General features: G+C 35.4%; 1 protein-coding gene across 1 annotated transcript in view; it reads left to right on the top strand.

Annotated features, from left to right (window-relative positions):
• Nucleotides 1-22135, top strand: part of LOC149771461 (uncharacterized) — a 130342-nt gene that overhangs the window by 71121 nt on the left and 37086 nt on the right. The window contains exons 6-8 of the mRNA XM_089948429.1: nucleotides 6652-6780; nucleotides 18704-18793; nucleotides 21151-21882. Of these exons, the coding sequence (XP_089804555.1) occupies nucleotides 6652-6780; nucleotides 18704-18793; nucleotides 21151-21882 (951 nt within the window). The remainder of the gene's footprint in view (nucleotides 1-6651; nucleotides 6781-18703; nucleotides 18794-21150; nucleotides 21883-22135) is intronic.

Genomic DNA, 22135 nt, shown 5'->3' with positions numbered 1-22135 from the left:
CAAACACTTTTACTCTGTACATTTTAATTGAGACAAAACTGGTTCTTGTTAGAATGAATCCTTTACGTCCAAATTAAAAGTCATTGGTCTTAATATTACGAACCTTTCCCTGACTAGGTCTAAAGGGGTACGGGTGTGGATGGACCAATGAACGAAGGATATGCATTTTGACAAAAATTTCATTTAGGTCGGTCTAATTAAAAATTTACCTGCGACTGTTTGTACTGGATATTTTTACGATGATTGACCTTGACCTTGAGCAATGCCTTCGATTACATGTTATAAAATACGTTGTCTTCCCTAGAATGAGTACTTTTCTTACATTATTTGTTTCATTGTTATCTGAAAATAGAAACGTGTTTAAAAATGTTTTACTACAGTCCTTGCAGAACACCCCCTCCCACCAAAACGAATATGCTTTTAAGTAATATAAGCAAACAGGACATGGTATATAGGACGCTCTGCAGATAATATATACTTCAGAAAGAATAACGGGTGTAAGGTGAAGTTGTTGGCTTTTTTAACATGCACAATGGAGAGAATATTGACCTTCCTCTATGCTACTTTCATATTCTGTGGCTGAAATTCCTTCGCATGTTGTATATGTAGTAACTGTAAATGAACAAAGAACACATCTAAATATAATGGCTACACCAACGTACTTGAAACATCAGCCCGAATTAGCCTAAAGTACACTATTTGTAGCAGTTATTAAACTAGGGAAAACGAATTTTATCAATGTCCGTAATGCCAAATTCAGAAAGTGCAAAAAATGAATTATGCAATATATAAGAAGTAAAAAATGCTACTGGCTCTTTTTTTACAATTTACCTCTGAAATCCTGGATTGAAAATGACCAAACGGAGCTAGCAGATTTTTGATAGATGCACATCTGAAGTAAGACCAAGCTATATGTTCTACAACCCAAATTACACAAATCAATCATACACAAAAATAAAGGGAATGAAAAGTTCTTTTAAAAATGTCCAATAAATATAATGTCTGTGTTAACCAGCCAACATAACCAGCTAGAAAACCTCGGAATTGTTCTTTTCTTTAAAATTCTAACCAACTGCAAAATGCGAAACTGTAGAACGCCACCACTCGCATAACGCCATAAATTGTGTACATATAATGCCGTATATGGTATAAATCTTAATGAAGGACGTGATATGCACATGATGCCGCACGTGTTATGCACATAATGCCGCACATGGTATATAATTCAATGCCGCACGTGGTATACACATAATGCTGTACGTGGTATACACATCATGCCGTACGTGGTATCTACACATAACTTGTACATAACCAAGAAAGAATACGCTAGGAGGGCATTCGTGCAAAGGCTTTCTTTGAACCCGCAATAGTATGCTATCTTTCAGCAATAGAAATACAATTATCATTTAACCATTCATATTTTACAAAGGATGAAAGAAGCAAATAGCGAACTCGAATCTTTAATTTGAATTGAATCGACAATTTTATGTAACCTTTGAGCATGAACCAAAATTATGGTTTAGGTGTCTTATAAATCCGCAGCAAATACTCCAGCTGTTCTAAATTGATTTTAGGTCGAAATTCATCTGATGTTAAAGAATCAGTTGTTTGCCAGTTTTGAGACGCGCACGAAACATTACTAATCTGAAAAATGAGTATAGTGATACGGTCCTTTCCTATCTCTGTGTTTTTCTCTTCGACCTAATACGGATTACCAGCTATACGATAACGAAGCACACATATTGAAGCATTATCAGAATATCGCTTGCAAGGATAAATATTCCACACAAAAATCAACACAGCTTTGACTCGTAATAGGAAATAGTAAACATTTGCCCACGATTTAATACAAGTAGGGATGAGCGCAAGTCATGCATCACGTGCAAGAGCGTGCAAAGGTGTTTTAAAATAGAAGTGCATAATTGCATCCAATCAACAAATTTACAAATCTGATTACATTTGCCCAGTCTGTAGCATTCCATGACTGGTACTTGGCTCATTCAGTAAAAGGTGACATTCACAGACTTAGCTAATACACCTTTGCCTCTTAACCCACTTTCGCAGTCGCCCGATTAACTTGCAGAAATCACGTAATGGTTTGACTCCGGTTCATTTTCTTTCCTATGGTAGACAAGGTTACATGAACCTTCTGTAACGGGATCTGGCAGTGTTTAAGAAAGGTACAGCATGTCTTATTGGATGGAAAATTATATTCTTAATATAACATTTTAAATGTTAAATCTTTTTTATAGAATAGTTCCTGGTTTCATTAAAATTCTCCAAATTTATCCTCAAATTGAGATTTGAAATAATGTTACTTATGATATCTCAAAACAAAATCAATATTTTTGCCAGAAATATAGATTGTGGAAAGGATACAGAATTACCTTTAAAATTTAACACATGGAAACTTTTGTTATTCTTCAAAATCAGAGCCGAGAAATCCCTCAGATTTGAGTAAATTCTAAAAGGCATATATGTATGTATGTATGTATGTATGTATGTATGTATGCATGCATGCATGCATGCATGCTTGTATGTATGTATGTATGTATGTATGTATGTATGTATGTATGTATGTGTGTGTGTATGTATGTATGTATCTATGTATGTATGTATGTAAGTATGTATGTATGTCTGTCTGTCTGTCTGTATGTATGTATGTATGTATGTATGTATGTATGTATGTATGTTTGTGTGTATATATGTATGTATGTATGTATGTATATATGTATGTATTTGTGTGTGTGTATGTATGTATGTATGTATGTATGAATATTGTTGTAACGAAAAGTTCGTTTCCAGCCATTTGTCAAGAAAAAACTTTGTAAAGATCATGCTTTAAATTTAGAGGAGTTATTTCTCTTGTCATATGGTTGTCAAATCGATATTGGGTAAAATGATTTAAAAAAGCACATCTATATGTTGTATCTGATATTATAATGATTATGTTTAAATATTTTCCTACATTAAAACTCAATTCTTTTCTCGAAATATAATAATCCTCTGGTATGTTTCCGGCTTAAAGTTAAATCACAAGGACCGAAGATGTGAAAAGAACATCACAGGAAGGACAAATACATCGATACAACCGAACATATTTGCCAGAATAGAAGCCATAATGTTACGTTAACAGCGGTATATACACCAGTAGGTACAAAGAAAGGAACAGCTGTTGTGTGTATAAAGAAAGTGCCGCTGAGAAATAAAAAATAACCAAAATCTTTGTAGGGAATATACTTTGAGGCGGGCTCAGCCACAAGAGTTTTTGAGCGCTTGTTTTTAACACGCCGAAAAAACCCGGTTAGTGTACTGGACTCGTACTATGGATAAGGGTTAGATTCCATTACTAGGCCTGTACACTGCCCTGTTGTGGATTCTATGACAAGGCCTGTACATTGCCCTGTTGTGGATTTCATGACAAGGCCTGTACATTGCCATATTGTGGATTTCATGACAAGGCCTGTACATTGCCTGTTGTGGATTCCATGATAAGGCATGTGCATTGCCCTGTTGTGGATTCAGTGACAAGACTTGTACATTGCCATTTTGTGGATTCCATGACAAGGCCTGTATATTGCCCTTTTGTGGATTCCATGACAAGGCCTGTACATTGCCCTGTTGTGACCATAATTACCCACAAAGCGAGATTAGTTCAACCAAGCCAAAAATGTTGCTGTGCTTCTCTAAGGCATACTGACAGATTAAAATATATTAGCTAAGAGATTAGCTTGCTGATTTACTACTGAAGATTACCGAGTTCGATTCCCAGACAAGGCCGGGTGGGCTACTTTCTTACGTTTTTAGGTAAGACACTTTACTGTCATTGTCCAACAAAAACTATAACCACTAGGAAAACAAATTTCATGGGGGTGGGGGATATTGTTATGTCTCTCAGATGCGACAATCAAAGATAAAACATTATTGACCACATTTGCTGTCATAAAGTGTTGTCAGAACCTGAATATATAATTTCAATTAATGTTGTTATAACAAGAGTTGACTTTATATATGTATCGTCTCCCCCATCGCATACATGCCCTGGGAATTTGGAGATGTAGAATGAACCGGATGCAGCATATTGCATGTCGTACAAGGCGACTAAAGGAGGCAAATATTTGCCTTGGGATGCACGCCGGGATGATGGTCCATCTGAGAATATAGTGAGCTTTAGAAAAAGAGTACGGGTTTTATATTTAATGGATTTGTATTTTCATACTTTTATTCTTTCTTTACCTCAATATTCGTTTTCCATTTATTTCTAGGGATACTTACATTTTACTCGGAACTTTATAGCCACGATTTTGCTGATGTGCCACTGCATACATACATACATACATACATACATACATACATACATACATACATACATACATACATACATATATACAATGCATACATACATACATACATACGTTTTTCTTCGTAAGTTTCCACGGCTTAAATGGAAGAAGCTCGTACTGTTTCCAAAAATGTCAAAAGAACAATAAATGAAACAATGATTAACAAATGATATACTGAACAATGATCAACAACTTATTTAGTTCATTAAGAGCAAAAATGTTTTTTATTTAAAGGCAAAGGTGCTTGTATTTAAAGGCACATATGTTATTTTAATTAAAAGATGATGAGTTTTCAGTATGGCTGCGTGGTTTTTATTTACAATCATAAACTAAAACCGGGAGCCTCCCAATAGTGAATTATTTTAACATTTTGAAATTCACTGCAAAATCGATAAACGTTTTATACGCACAAAGCGGCATGATGTTTTACCGTAGATATCAACCAAACTTGGTTCTATCGGATTATTCTGTATGCGTCACAGAAAATGCCTGCAATTATTGTGATTGTTCTGCCTGATGTACAAAATTACTGTTAGGTCTTTTGAAAATATAATGCATGCTCATTTATAATCCATCAAGTTCCAAGATGTAAAATTTACTTACAAATGCCATTTATAATTCCTGCAAATGTGTTAGAAAAAGACTCAAGCAAGTAACGCCATCAAGTCAAATCCATAACGTTTTCCACTTTTTAAGGCACATAATGTAGGTATAAAAATTGTTTGATACGATAAACGAACCTGGCATCAAATTTCGTGTTTTATTACAAGATGGATCATTTTCATACTTTCAAGCCGGCGAAGTTTTTCTAAATCTGATTATTAGGACTAAATTGTTATTTAGTTCAGTTACACGGATTATCTTAGTCAGCTTTATCTTTCTTCCGTATTAGGATTAAAGTATTCTCTAGTACAGTTACAGATATCATCTTAGCTCTATCTTTCTTCCGTATTAGGATTATATTGTTATCTAGTACGGTTACAGATATCATCTTAGCTGTATCTTTCTTCCCTATTAGGATTATATTGTTATCTAGTACGGTTGCACAGATTATCTTAGTCAGCTTTATCTTTCTTCCGTTTTAGGATTAAATTATTATCTAGTACGGTTACAGATATCATCTTAGCTGTATCTTTCTTCCCTATTAGGATTATATTGTTATCTAGTACGGTTACACAGATCATCTTAGCTTTATATTTCTTCCGTATTAGGATTATATTGTTATCTAGTACGGTTATACATATTATCTTAGTCAGCTTTATCTTTCTTCCGTATTAGGATTACATTATTATCTAGTACGGTTACAGATATCATCTTAGCTGTATCTTTCTTCCGTATTAGGATTAAAGTATTATCTAGTACAGTTGCAGATATCATCTTGGCTCTATCTTTCTTCCGTATTAGGATTATATTGTTATCTAGTACGGTTACAGATATCATCTTAGCTGTATCTTTCTTCCCTATTAGGATTATATTGTTATCTAGTACGGTTACACAGATCATCTTAGCTTTATATTTCTTCCGTATTAGGATTATATTGTTATCTAGTACGGTTACACAGATTATCTTAGTCAGCTTTATATTTCTTCCGTATTAGGATTAAATTATTATCTAGCACGGTTACAGATATCATCTTAGCTCTATCTTTCTTCCGTATTAGGATTAAATTATTATCTAGCACGGTTACAGATATCATCTTAGCTGTATCTTTCTTCCCTATTAGGATTATATTGTTATCTAGTTCAGTTACACGGATTATCTTAGCTTTATATTTCTTCCGTATTATGATTATATTGTTATCTAGTACGGTTACATATATTATCTAACTCAGCTTTATCTTTCCTCGGTATTAGGATTAAATTAGTGTTTGGTACAATTACAATTTAGCACTATACATTATTTTTGAATAAATAACATGTTTCAGAAGAGTTTGTTTTATATGTCCTTTGGTTTTAGAAATAACAGTCTTCATTTTAGATAGACCTTGTGACGAAAAGAAGTGAAAAATAATGGTCTCTACAAAGTTTAGATTAAATACAAATAAGTGATTTACTAACGTATGCTATTTGTAGGTCACAAGAAATACATTAAAAAATATACATAGAAAAATGTGATATACTTTCCGTTGCTGTTTCCTTTTCACTGTTCTCATATGTCGTCGTTAATCTTATGTAACGTGATTTAAGATAATATCATGATTATCAGTTGCAAAGTATTGGAAGATGCCATGGGTCTTTTAAACTTTATTTCAACTTTTTCCAGTGATACTTTTATTTTGTCGTGTAAACTTATGTTTAATCTTCTACAGCTTCAGGAGAGCAAGAAGCACGTACAAATCGCTAACGAAGAAGTGCACGTTCTCAGTGAGAAGTTACAGACGTTGGAGGCGGACCTCAGGAAAGAGAGATCAGATCGAGGCAGCGGTAGCTTGACTCCGGTAGATGTCTGTCTTTAGTTTTTAAGCAGGCTATCTGTACTGTATGTAGATAGGAGCGTGCTACACATGCAGTCAGAATGATGCTGGTTAAATTCCCCTTCAGAGCATCTGAGTAGGATGTCTTGGTGCACCCTTGGGCAAGACACTTTACTCCGATTTCCTTCGCATCATACATCTTCAAGTGTTGATTTTTTTTTAAAGCACAAACAAACAATCAAAAACATGTAGACTGTTAGATAGGTAGGAAGAAAAACGTGAAGGAAACTGGTTGGGTTATCAGATCGTGTTATCAGTCAAGAGTCCTATAGACCTTATCAGGAAGTCGAATTTGGGTTTTTCCACGCCAATATTTAACGCATGCGCAATTAATGTAGGGCAACTTTTAAGCGATTGTCATTAACATAGTGTATGTTCGTGAAGAAAGTTTCAAACAAATTTGTAAAGTGTAAAGGTTTGACATTTGTATACCCTTCACAGAAATAGTGTGTTTAAAAATCATGAGTGACTATTTCAGTAATCTGCCTAAAACAGAAAAGTAGATATGAGTACAAAAAGCATCAGAGAGGACTAGAACAGCAGACCGGATGCGGGGGCCCTAGGAAAAATTATCCAGTAGGCCCCAATAAATAACAAATTGAAATAACGGTGGACTCCCTGACCGTTGTGGTCCCCCTGTCCGCTGTTCGGGATAAAACTTACAAGTTGGATGATTCATTTCTGAAAGGAAAGGGGTGGGTGGAAGATTTTCTTATGTGACCAGAATTACAAATTGTACAAATCTACGTGTATTTAGATGACTCTTCAAAACTATATATACTCGCGAAAACATGAGGACTTACAACTCTCTTGGTTGCATATAATGAACTTAATAGTGGATGGATGCATACAGGTGAACACAGCATTATCAATGCCAACGTAATCAGATCCCAAGCCCAATCAGAGAAGCCACACGAGTTACACATAGCTGATAGTACTGAAGCAACTGGCCGTTGCAAATGTATCGCAGGATGAGTTAACTCATCATTAATATTTGTTCACAAAGTTAGCAAACTAAGGAGAGAGAGAGAGAGAGCGAGAGCGAGAGTAAATTCCTCAGCCAATCCAGTGTATCATAAGCAGTTTTGTGATTCACATTCATTCCTATTTAATTTATTAACTAAAAGGCACATCTTAGAGGAATATGCTTAATATGTGATGTGCCGCCTTTGGTATTCATTGTTTGCTGCTAATTAGACAAGTTAACTTGTTTATTTTCGGATTATTCATTAACATGCAGTCATAAGGGAAAGGGGGGGGGCGGACTTAACATGAGAGTCACGATGCAGTAACATAAAAGCAATATATACTCATTTATTGTTAAAAATGCTTGTTTATTATTGTTTACTACTATCTGCGTCGATCTAAAATGGCAAATGTTCTTTTCATGTAAGAAGTGTAGGTCACTCGAATTGCCCTACGTCAAATGCGCATGACCGTACTGGATGCGGCTCTGGGATAGGTTTGGCCAGCTAAAAATAGTATCTGACAATGATCTATAGGAATAAGATGACGGCCAGTAACGAGTAAAGAGGAACCCCAGTATCAAGTAGCGAAATATTATTAATCGTGTTTGAGCTGTATTAGGGTCGCATTTTATGAATTAAATGGTTCTAGATAGAAAAAATAAGTGGTCCTAGATACCAACTGTCATTATTCCAGGATTTTATTGTTTCTAAGTACAAGCTAATGTTGTGTTAAGCGGTAACTTCAGTCCCTGCAGTTTCTAGTTCCATTCAGTACTGCTAATGTCATATGTATGCTAACAAAAGAGGCACTGACGAGTTGACTGTTAAATGCGTTGATTTTGTTTTTCCTTAGACCCAATGTCTTGTGCTGCCACTTGCTGATAATGCAAGCAGCTGCACCAAAGTTCGCTAACAGATCGAAACCGTTTGCCGCACAGTTTGGGCTCAAACCAGACCATTTGTTGACACAGACAGCTAACAGGCGTATTGCTTGATCCAGTTTGACCATTGCCTGTATATATCGGGGAGATGACACGCTGGCTGCACGTCTTCCATTGGTTATTTTCTTTTGGCAGAAGGCTTAAAACACAAGTACTGGTAAAGGTCAAAATAGTTACAATTTCAGCATTGGATTTCTGATAATCTGATCATCTCCAGAAATACTACATGTGCTCTTTTTGGATGCTGCTAGTTCTTTCGGCCTTGATGATTATTGTACAGTCTCCTGTTTTGCTCTATCAACATATCTAATTTCTCTTCGAGTTACTTGTTTAAAACCTCATTAATTTGATTGAACCTTTTCCGCCTTCTCTCAGGGATTCAGCCTCATTGTGTACCTTTGAAGCAGATCCAATTTTATCTCGGCATGCATGAAAACTCCCCATTCAATACCTATTCTAATTGTTACTTGCAACTTTCTTTGCTGATGGTACCGGATTTGAAGTCTTTTTTTCCCCATACATTCTGAACAGCTTATTTAACGAGTCAGTCGCTACAATCGGCCAGGTAATCGGAATATGCATGTAACACCAATCGTCGAATGGTCTGCTCAGTCTTCGGAATCGACTTCGAAGTTGCGTCTCGAGGTATCAGCCTGATTACCAGTCTCGAGACAAGCATCCTGAGCATATCGTATCTTTAAAAAGCCGACTTGGTCAGGCTGAACTTGTAGATCCATTAAGACTCGACGGGCAAACTTCCCTAAGTATGCCGCCAAGAACAGACCTTTCTCATGTTTGGTTTAGCCGTTTTTATTTGCACAATGTTCGAAATGAATCAGGTACTCAAGAAGGAGTTGGATACCGTTCAAAGTACATGCCATGATTATCTCCTTACTTAGAACTGGCACAGAATTTATCTGTTTTTGTAGTGCCCACTTCAGTAATAGGTCCTGATGTGGTTGAATTTGCATTGAGATTACATGTGCTGAAATTCTCATCCAACGTATTGCACAAGCCAATGGTGCTTTACATGTAGCAGTGTTTCAAGCATTCTGACAAGGATAATAACAATAAAAAATTGTGAGTCTCAGTAAGGACTGTCCATGCCCGTCGTCATGCAAACTATCTGTGTGCCAGTTGTTTGTGTTGTGTCTGTGTTCGACTTCTCATTATCACTCACGCACTCCTTAACGGGGCAAAATTTGGAATCTTTGGAATGCGAGTATATTTTCGTCACGATTCCGATTCTAGCGTGTGTAAGGTGTAAAAGTCAAGACAAACTGAACCCCCGTATCAATATGACGAGACCTTCCGGTTTCGCCGCAGTAGGTGTTTTTGAAGGCATTAGTTGTAAGTTCTCAGTGTTCGGCTTTGAAGCTTGTTATCGTTATATAGACCGGAAATCATAAATCACGTGTTTCCTTAGATAAGGAATATTACATAGGTTGCATCAGCTCTTGGCTAATCAACATCGGCTGTGAGCAGATAGTGTTCTGTTATAGCTAGTAGGGTTTAAGGTTAGCAATATTAAAATCAGTTTTCCTTGCAAAATTCTGCAACCCATTTGAATTTGGATTTATGTATGATTCGGCTCGGCTTACGAGAAGACCCCAAGCAATATAAAATAGTTCAAGTCTTGGTTTATCGGCGGATGTGGATCTGTATAAGAAGTAATCAAGATTCCTGTTAAAAAAGTGTTATTTTTTATATAAAAAATTTAAATTATTATCATTGTTACAAAGAGTTGCATGTAACACTATCTTATATTTAGATTAATTAAATCCGCCATTGGTGGCGATTGCCATCTAGGGATGCTGAATTCATTGACAACGCTCTGAGATTAACTCACGCACGAAGAAGCACACTTTATGTTCACTGGTCCTTGTGTCAATTATGGTGTCCTCTTCTCCCGTTAGTGGCACTCATCACATTACTATAAAACCCTTGACTGATAACGAGGCAAGCTTATACTGTAGCAGTTGTGAGATGAGTAAATTTAACGTGAAATTATTGTGGCATGATTGTTTTAAGTGGGTCCATGAGCTGAAAATTTGGGAGGTAGGGAATTTAGTTTATCAAGATTTCAGCTATTGGACTCACGGTACTAATGATATGAAAGAATGAGAACCAGTCTAGAAATACTGTATATATGGGTTTGGCTGGCCAGGATTGGTTGATAATAAGTGAAAGATTTCACTAGAAAGAATCTTTTGAGAGCTTATCTTAGTTGTAACTAAAACAAGCTAAGGCATTGTTTTATTAACGGAATTTCGGTCCTTTTCGGGACTTACGTCTGGAAAAATTATTACCGGAAGTAGCACGTGAATCTTTGGTGCGGAATTGAAAGCACGTGTCAAAGATGTGCAATCGACACAATGACATGGCTCATATGATTTTCTCTACATAGAAACTCAGTGATCTGGATATACTGACAAATATAGCTTTGATGATGAGCACTCTGAAATTTAAATCTATTGAACTTTTAATATCTTGGTGTTTGACTACGTTGCTATGATAATTGAACTAGTACCGTTAGTCATATAAAGAACAACATTCCTACCGTGGTTTTACGTATGCATGTATAATTAACTTCAATATTAATGCAGACTTGTGGTTCCATTTGTGGATAACAAGCAAAATTAATACCTTGTGTATACCCCAGAACTTGTTTCCGTGGGATATTAAACACACTTTCAGATATGGCAACTGTTGCCATGAAAGGCGGAGTGGTGCAGTGTGTAGAGGCTGTACTTTCGCAGTACTAGGTTGAGTGTTTTGGACGTCGGTTAACATCGATGCAATCAGATATATAAAGTTTATTCAATTTATCATTTATAAAGTGTGTACTTATGGTCAGTAATACAATAGTTGCTAGTTACGCATTGAAACATTATGCAGCGATATCATCACTTAGTTATCTTACACTATTCTTGACGGTGATGACCTCCCATGATTTTATTTCCCACACATTTCATTCAGAGAATATTTTGGAACTTCATCGTTTGTATCGTAATTAGCTTTTGCCTACTTTACTTTTGTTTTAGGTTGTATTTGTTCTAGGAAAAGTTTATGTCATTTTTGTTATTTTATCTACTTTTTGGTCGTAATACATGCACATATAGATGGTCACCTTGACCTTTTATTCGTGACAAGACAGGTAAATTTATATTTCACTCTTAAATTTAATAATATAAATGGTGATGGCAAATAATGCAACTCCTGATTAGAGAGATTTATTTCAATATTTTTTCAGATGAAATAATTCTCAGATACTTAAATATTCACTAATGTAATCGTTGATAAGCAAAACTATGTGCAGTGCTTATGTATGCCTTCTGCTGCCGTACATAGGTCTGTCAAGTAAAATCAAGTTTGGATTTAGGACTCGCAGTACTACTGATAGGGAAGGATTGAAACCAGTCTAGAAATGAACGAACATAAAATAGAGTGTACATGGGTTTGGCTGGCCAGGATTGCTTGATAATGAAAGCAAGATTGCAGTAAAATAATATTTCGAGAGCTTATCCTGAAATTAGCACTGAATCTTTTGCACGGTATTGAAAACACATGTTTCGAAAACATGTAGATTTATCTTATACGATTTTCTCTACACAAAATATGTTTGATCATCAATGATATGTCTGTACTGAAAAACATAGGTTTAATCATTAGCATTCAGAAATTTAAAGTTATTGAAATTTTAATATCATGGTATTTACATAGATTTATTTTGGAAACTGAATTAGTACCGTGAGTCTTATAGGCACTCATAACGCATCGGGGATGGGTGGGTGTTTGCATAATGAAGCTATAACCCTCTTTGTAATGGTGGTTGGAAGAGAGCGCGATCTGGCTTCCTAAGTGACTGACTATCTTCCGCTATGAAGCTCTGCGACGAACTCTTCTTTACTGCGTGGGGGCCACCCTGGGGAATAAGTCAGACATTTGAAGTAGGATTATCCATTTACCTTTTGACGTCAACAAGCGTAAAATGACCAGTTAGAGGACTGCTAGACAGGAATAGTTGCCTTAACTATTGATATATTTGCAAAGGTAGATGAGGTCTAGGTTCAGCATGTTTTGCCTAAACACAAACGTATTGCTGTGCTAGCCCTTATGGGGAATGACTCTAACCTCTCCTAGAAGTATCGATTTACCTTTTGATGTAACCAACTGCAATACGACGAGCCTCAGGACCGTGGGTCAGGAACTACCTTAACAGTACGTTTGCAAAGTTTCTCAAAATCTAAGTTCAGTACCTACAGCCTCGAAACTAAATCAATCCTATACATCCAGAAATGGAGCCGATTATGATTGTAATCGTAAGGGCTGTAATGTTAATTATTGATTTCAGAAGCTCTACGGTCCGTCGTTGGCAGTGTAATCGCGTAATGGAATAATGATTACAAAAAAAAATATATTCTTCGTAATTTAAGAATAATACAAGCTTCCATAAACAAGAGACCACGAATGTTGACTATTACAATAAGGAATGGGTAATTTTTGGTGACCAATATACAAAATATTTGTTTCTAAAAGGACACTGTCTTATTTAATTTAGGTGGCGATTTGTTAATTCAAAAATTCATGTTCAATTAGCAACTCTTTCACTGGGTATAGGTTTGCAGTGACGTAGACTTCAAATAACTTTACTTTACTTGGCTTCTGAGCCAAAGTCCAATGACTGCGATGATTATTGAAGCCGGGTACTTTACTTGGACTATGACCAAAATGGTAAGTTTATATAGCTGCAGTGAGAAGTTCCGCATAAAATGACCTGTTGTATTGCCCTTTGTCATTGTTCATTGCAGAGAGATAAGGCTCGCATAAAAAGACCTGTTGTATTCCCCTTTGTCACTGTTCATTGCAGAGAGACAAGGCTCGCATAAAAAGACCTGTTGTATTACCCTTTGTCATTGTTCATTGCAGAGAGATAAGGCCCGCATAAAATGACCTGTTGTATTGCCTTTTGTCATTGTTCATTGCAGAGAGATAAGGCCCGCATAAAAAGACCTGTTGTATTGCCCTTTGTTATTGTTCATTGCAGAGATGTAATCTGACAGATGCAAACTTTGAACGCTTTTTGCTTATTCGTTGTAACAACAGTTACAACTAAAATTGTTGATGGGAATGTGATGTAAACAGTGCTAAATAGTGCTCATTTGGCATGTTAATTTGTATGTAAATAATTGTCAATAAACATTTACATGAGTTAAAATTGTTTGTTTTTCAGTTATGCAATGTATAATACATGCCAAGAAGAAAAAGATAACAAGCAAATACAAAACAATCGTGAGCGTAATCATCCCCCTTGTAATTGTAATCGTAATCATAGTTTCCAAATAAAGTGTAATCGTATTCGCAATCGTACTCGTAATCATAATCGTAATTATCCCCACAGTAATCATGGTTTGCAAGTAAAGTGTAATCGTATTCGCAAACGTACTCGTACTCGTAATCTGGGTTTCCAGATAAAGTGTAATCGTAATCGTAATCATCGTTGCCAAACAATTTGTAATCGTAATCGTAATCATCGTTGCCAAACAATTTGTAATCGTAATCGTAATCATCGTTGCCAAACAATTTGTAATCGTAATCGTAATCATCGTTGCCAAACAATTTGTAATCGTAATCGTAACTGTAACCTTGCTCCTGTAATCGACCCCTTGCCTACACCAACATGACTGGTTTAGTTGGGCTAAGCGTTTTAAGGTGTTCTGCCTTGTGGCTTTAGTTTTATTTCGGGCAATGATTGTCAAGTGTCTGACCTACTGCGCATGGCACTAAATTGGTCCACGATAACAAAAGACTGTGTACTATTAGTTAGCAATTGTTTTTAACTAATTCAGGATGCATTGATAAAAATCTCAGTACTTACTGCAATTTACAAAGCAAAGTGCTCTTGCACTGGAAACTGTCCCTATCATATATATATTTTTAAATGGACATATTTGGCACACACTCCACACAACTCCCTCTAATGGTTTTAAATAATCCCAAAAAGGTCATTATTATTTCCCTTTAATTGTTATGCTTTCGACATAGATTGCGAATCACGTGAGAGTAACATGGCAGGATGATTGATAACTAATGTCTGGAGAATCATTCAGCTTGAAAAATATTTTCTTAGCACCAAATCCACACAAAAATATCCTTTGAGTTTACAAATGTAGATGGAAATGCAAATAGCTGAGAACTACCCACCCACCCCAAGGTTTACCGATAGGTAAGTAAGTAGGCATGGAAACGTGTAAGTTATTCTGACCAGCTGCTGTCTCTTACCCACAATGCAAATCAGTTTATTTTATATCTTTTTATCGACACTGTATATCAGTGCTGACTTTGCCACTTGTAATTTTGTTGACTTTCATTGTGATGCGTCCGATTGCATTTTTAGTTGTTGTTGATGACGTTAAATTATGCTAACCCCGTCCATTTCAATTTTCAGTGTTTAAAAATCATAAAACTTTGAGGTTGGGAACGACAACAATAAGATTCCTTTTTAAGGCAATAAAAACTGACCTTTCACACATTCCATGCTTGGCTGAACTCAGTCACCAGAGTTTTATGATTTCCATGCCAAATATCTTATTGTGGACAAGAGATACAAGGACAATACACTTCTAAGACAAATTACCTGAAGAAAATCTTTACTCAAGGCCTTGTAATTTTAATGGCAGGTCTGTTTGTTTTCTATTATGTTGCGTTTCTAATTATTTTTTTAAACACACTAAGTGAAATGTTTCCCGTGACTGTCTCCATGTATTCATTTTTAAGAGTACACAATTTTACATTGTAATGTACTTGTTTTTAGGAATACACATTTTTACATTCTAATGTGCTTGTTTTAAGAGTACACAATTTTACATAATGTACTTTTTTTAGGAATACATAATTTTACATTCTAATGTGCTTGTTTTAAGAGTACACAATTTTACATTATAATGTATTTTTTTTAGGAATACACATTTTTACAGTATAATATATTTGTTTTTAGGAATACACATTTTTACATTATATTGTGCTTGTTTTAAGAGTACACATTTTTACATTATAATGTGCTTGTTTTAGGAATACACATTTTTGCAGTATAATATACTTGCTTTTAGGAATACACATTTTTACAGTATAATATACTTGTTTTTAGGAAATAAACACTTTAACGTTATAATATACTTGTTCTTAGGAAATAAACACGTTAACATTGTAATATACTTGTACAAAAAGCGACCAAAATTTAAAGAAAACCTTTCAATTGTTTCAAATAAATTAAACATATTACGACGTCATCAGAACTGATTTACCGGTGTGTGTAAATACTTTTATCATGAAATGAGGAGATGATAGTCTAGTCCAACTGGAAACAACATAGACCCTAATTGGCCATGCGGAAAATCCTCCAACAAATCATGAATTATATTTTTTGTTCTAATGATTACTTCGAACAAGATCTACAGACAGATCTGGGTCTATGCAGTTCACAATTGGGCTCGACAAATAAGCGTATATATCCGGTACCTTAAGCATATTTTCTCTTTAGCTAACCAGTACTATCGGCATATCTCAACAAGAAAACGACGACAGTTGCCGTGAAATAAATTCCTTTCCTTTAACTGCTATGAATTAGGTAGATTGTTCTGTCGTGATAGTAGTTACTTTTGATATACGAGCTAGATTTAAGGATAATCCCACCTAATCTCCCGTAGATTTGTTTGTTTACATCAGTCTATATTTTTAATAAACAGTATTTAACAATACTTATCTGTTTAGTTGCACAAGATCTACACTTAAAAGACGGGTTTGCGCTTAATTCACTAGCGGCGTTTAGTCTCGTCTTTGTTTTTAATTATCTTATCACCACTTTGTAAGCTGTGCTTTTTTTAGAAGAAGTTAGCTGCAAGTTAAGATGCATTGCAATGCACTGATCTTCTTGTCTGATCATACTGTTGAAAGTGATATAGAGGTTGTACAAACTATGCTGTTGAATGTGATATAGAGGTCCTACACAGTATGCTGTTGAATATGATATAGAGGTCCTACACAGCATGCTGTTAAATGTGATATAGAGGTCCTACACTGCATGCTGTTGAATGTGATATAGAGGTCATACACAGTATGCTGTTGAATGTGATATAGAGGTCCTACACAGTATGCTGTTGAATATGATATAGAGGTTCTACACAGTATGCTGTTGAATGTGATATAGAGGTCCTACACAGAATACTGTTGAATGTGATATAGAGGTCTTACACAGTATGCTGTTGAATGTGATATAGAGGTCCTACACAGAATACTGTTAAATGTGATATAGAGGTCCTACACAGAATACTGTTGAATGTGATATAGAGGTCCTACACAGTATGCTGTTGAATGTGATATAGAGGTCCTACACAGAATACTGTTGAATGTGATATAGAGGTCTTACACAGTATGCTGTTGAATGCGATATAGAGTTCGTAACTGCTGAATGTGATACAGAGGCTCTACATGCCTTTTTATTTCAGATATGTACGTAATATCCCAAGAATTGTTTACACACAGATAACTGTGTATTCTTAAATAGAAACTTGATTCGTACATTCAGTGTATGCCAAAGACCTAAAATAATGGTGAAGTTGAATTGGTTTAAAAACTTTAACTCCAGCAGCAATGCAGACGTTTGAGCATGACCGATATTGCACAAGCGCATAAACCAACCCTTCTCCCTCCCTTACCCCCCTCTCTGTCTCTCTCTCTCTCTCTCTCTCTCTCTCTCTCTCTCTCTCTCTCTCTCTCTCTCTCTCTATATATATATATATATATATATATATATATATATATATATATATATATATATATATATATATATGCTTTATGTTCCTGTCTTCCTCGGTTTTTTAACGCCGTGTCTGACAGCAGGGCGCCATGTACATAGTGTGTGTGTGTGTGTGTGTGTGTGTGTGTGTGTGTGTGTGTGTACAATATATGTTATCATTCAACCAACTTTTTCAGATTCTTTTCTTTTGAGTATACTTCTGTGTTTTACCAATCATTTCCGTCTGCCAATGAACATAAAATATCTGAGTATTGCCTTCACGTGGCTGCGAACAAGTTCACATTTTACCGTATACCTGCCAGACTGGTAATCAAATCTTCTGTTTGTAGTATTTTCTAGAAAAACAAACAAATAAATAATTATCTAACTAAATTTTAAGTCAGCAAATTGCCACAAAAAAGCATTGATTTGACTCATTTTATAATAAGCTGTATTCATTCTTTGTTTATTTTTGATAAAAATGCTGCGTTTTGTTCGTGGCTCCTAGCATGTTTTGGTAAGAAAGAAATAAACTCGCTATCCTATTTATCTTTTGATGCCACATCAGGTACCATACCGGATATTGTTTTTGCTTTTGTTCTTTTCCCCTCTGTGTAAATCTATAGATTCTTTACGTTCGCCATTTATTCTCACCTGAGTTAGAGATTCATCATGTGCGTTTTGCACCTTATGTCCAAAACGCCATGCACGTGGCCAGTAAAGTTATAAAATGGCGGTGTTTCTAGCAAAAGGAAAATATTACACAAGAAGAAGTACCATTTTATTTGATCAAGGTCATCTCATCTAAACCTGTATCTCGTCGAAACGTGAATTTCACAGAAACTTGAATTTCGTCGAAACTGGGGTTTCAAAACTCGAAATAACTAAACAATTAACTTACCTAGCTGTATCATGTTTGTTCCATCAACGAGATGACAAAGTCTGCCACTGAAGCCTTTGATACAAAGTGAAAGTACCACATGCACTATCTTGTACGCATAATCCAGCTACAACATGCATATTTTAGATCTTCGGGCGCACTTTGTTAGGCGTATTCAGTAGAACAAATAAACACAGACCTTGATCTACTTTCGCATTATCTGAGGGCAAATTAGGGTTTATGTTATTTGCATTTGGGCGCGCCTTGTAAGCAAGTATAAACGGCTATCAACTTGTTATTACAGGAGACAAAAAGAGCAGAGATAGAGAAACTTAGACGGGAATGCACCGAGTACAAGTTAAAAGTCGCTGATCTTGAGTGCCAGGTGAAAGAGGTATTGGATGTTAATTTACAGCAAGAATATGCTCTTCTGCAGACACTCTTCAATCTTCAATATTTGAAAAACAATTTTCGTATGTTCTAACACTGAACCCTCTTGAGAGCATTTAACAATTATATTTAGCTACATTTTTTCCATTCTTCTTCTTTTTCTTCTCATTATTATTATTATTATTATTATTATTATTATTATGTTTGTTGGAATCCTTATTTCTGTTCCGTGCTTTTTTATATCTTAGACACAAAAAAACAGTTCCATTTTTCTATCAAAAAATTAAGAAACAGATATAAATATATTACTATTTTCTCTTGGGTTCCGCTGTCATTTAAGTTTGTAACTTTTTTTGTTGTTGTTCTTTTGTTGTTTTTTATGTAAATGTTTTTCCCTCCACTCCATTAAGAGCTTCATTAGATCGATGTTGCGCAGTAACCAATGGTCTATATGAGGAGTTGATGGTTCATTACAGCCTGTGACCTAGAGTAAACTATATTTAAAAAAAATGTACTTTAGCATTAGTATATAACTGCATCTTCGCTAGCCAAGGTTCCGATATGTTAGCCTATTATTCCCTTGCTGGATCGATCAGATATGTCTGTGTTTCGTGTCTCAGATTTTCATTGGATTCGGCGGCAAGCCACCGCATCCAATTAAAATCAAGTTGTTTAAACCTGAATACTGTTCCATGATGATCGAGACAAGGTGAGCATACAGCTGAAATGGACTCATAATAAGCAGTTTTCCACTCCGGTCCGGGTTTGTACAAATACATCCTTTCACTCAAATACACCTGTAATGGTTTCTCTATGATAAGTAGTCTTTTGCAACCACCATTTTCGGCTCATGCACATACAATTGGTTAGTTGGTATTACATACTAAGAGAAGCAACTCATGAAATCCAATAGATGTAGCTAGGACAAAGCCCTGAAATATCTTATCGATCAGCCAATGTGTAGATGCGGTTAAGATATTGGAACCTTGGCTAGCGAAGGTGGAGATAACTGAAATTGAGTTGAGTGTGGAATCTGTTAAATAGGTTGGATTTGCAATTCAGATGATTGAGTACGGATGATGTTACACTAACGCAAACAAAGTAGCATATAGATATATATATATATATATATATATATATATATATATATATATATATATATATATATATATATATATATATATATATATATATATATATATATATATATATATATATATGTGTGTGTGTGTGTGTGTGTGTGTGTACATAAATGTAAATCAATATTTTCTTCAAATTGATTTATTTTAAATGATCATCAGCGATTTGACAATCATTCGTTACTAACATTCCACAAGGAACACCAATTATTCTCGTTCCTACCATTGCACAAGGAACACCAATTATTCGACCCTACCATTGCACAAGGAGCACCAACCGGTTCTTGACTGTAATAAATAGGTTGCAGTTAAATTTTCCATTTAACTTCATTTCAGATCGTGTACTTTGAGGTACATTCTTATTTCATTGGATCAGTGCAAGCATTGTACTAACGCTTGTGATCAAGTAAATTCCGGTTTTAAAACTAAATTCAGTCCTCACCATGACCATTAGCATGGCAATTCAAGACAATGATTTTCTATCCTCCTGTTTCCCTGGATCATATGAAATGGTTAATATTTATAAATATGGTCATGTATTTTGCAGCCAAGATGGTAAGCATAGTGTCCTATAAAACGTTTTCTTCATAGACAAAAATAACCTTGCTTCATGTAGTACACGTACATCCCGCTTTCATATTTAACAGTATGCAATGATAACAAATTCAATGAGAATCGACTTCGTCTGTAGCTGACGTCATTTAGAACAATTTTAGCTTTAGTGGAAGTCATGCTAGCGAATGTTACACCGAACGTGAGAGCACAATTTCTAAATTGAAAACTTTTAATTAAAAAGCATATTCCAATTAAAGTGATAACTAGATATAAGGCATTTTTAAAAGTTTCAATCGCTCTTTCTGTGGGTAAAATTTTCGCAATTATTACTATGCATAATGTATTTTTGCTTCGATTTTTAACTATATCGTCACGTGAAGAGATTGAACCTTGGTGAGTAATTAAATACGGTGTTTGACTAATAACAGTATGTTCAGACTTCATTTTGGAACGTTTTGGATCCATGGGAAATGTTGATTTTGCCAAAGTATTAAAAGAGTGATATAAACGTTATGTCTAAGTTGGGTACGAACGGGTCCAAAAAGCGTTTGCTTTCTTATACTTTCCATAGAAAGCGTTGAGATCAGTCGTGCCCGTCAGTGTCTTCGTAATTTTCATGTTTGCACGGTATTACCCGTAAATTATATTTTTGCCCACTAAATTTCAGCTGAATGAAATTTGGGTATCCAAGAGCACTGCTTCTGAGAACGAGAAACGCAGCATCGAACAGAAATTAAAGTCAAAGGCAGAAGATCTCCGAAAAGTAGAAGAGGCGTTAAAGAAGATGGCTGCAGATGACAGGAGGAAGGATTCAGTTCTAAGAGAGAAAGAAAGTATTATTAAACGCAAAGAAGAAATCATTCAGGAACAGGAAGATATAATTAAACAAAGAGAAGACGACATGCAATCTCTATTGGACCAAATCTCGCAACGAGAGAAAGCTATTCGAGAACTGAATGAGACTTTGAGGTCACGAGATGAAAGACTCAGAGAGAAAGATGATATTCTTCAGAAACTAAACACAAGTCTAGATGAAAAGACTGATGAACTGCACTTACTTGAAGAGGAAATAAAAAATATGTCTGCAAAATCGAAAGAAAATGTGGAACTTATTTCTCGGTTAAAGGAAACTTTGTCAAAGAATGATTCAGATAAGAAAACGGAGATTGAGACGGAAAATATACGCCTGAACTCAGATATAGAAAATTTGATGACAAATATAGAGAAAATGCATAGTGACAATTTTACGCTTCAGACTGAGTTAGACAAGTCAAAGCAAGCGCTTAGTGAGGCTATGTTAATGTGGGACCGTGACAGGTCTACGCTTAGTGCGGAACTTAACATTGCCCGAGAAAAATGCCGGATGTTTGAGAGTACAGCTGGAAAAAAAGAGTCGCAGGTTAGGCAACAAAAATCATAATTTTAAATTTTTTATTTTTATGTATCATAGTAAATGTTTTGGTACATCCATTGTCAAATTTAAAATAGATCCAGTTGAGATATAATTGATTTAGAAAAAAAGACTTTCCGTAGAATCTGCTTAATGGATAACCGCACATTTTTTATACCTGCAGTATTCACTGACATTTGAATTTAAAGTCCTATATCATTATTTGCATTGCTTAAAGTCCCATATCATCATTTACATTGCC

The sequence above is a fragment of the Sinohyriopsis cumingii genome, unplaced genomic scaffold (assembly GCF_028554795.1).
Source record: "Sinohyriopsis cumingii isolate HCF-2022 unplaced genomic scaffold, ASM2855479v2 utg001837l, whole genome shotgun sequence".
Taxonomy (NCBI): Eukaryota; Metazoa; Mollusca; class Bivalvia; order Unionida; family Unionidae; genus Sinohyriopsis; species Sinohyriopsis cumingii.
The sequence above is the reverse complement of the archived record's forward strand: the minus strand, read 5'-3'. Positions and strand labels throughout refer to the sequence as shown.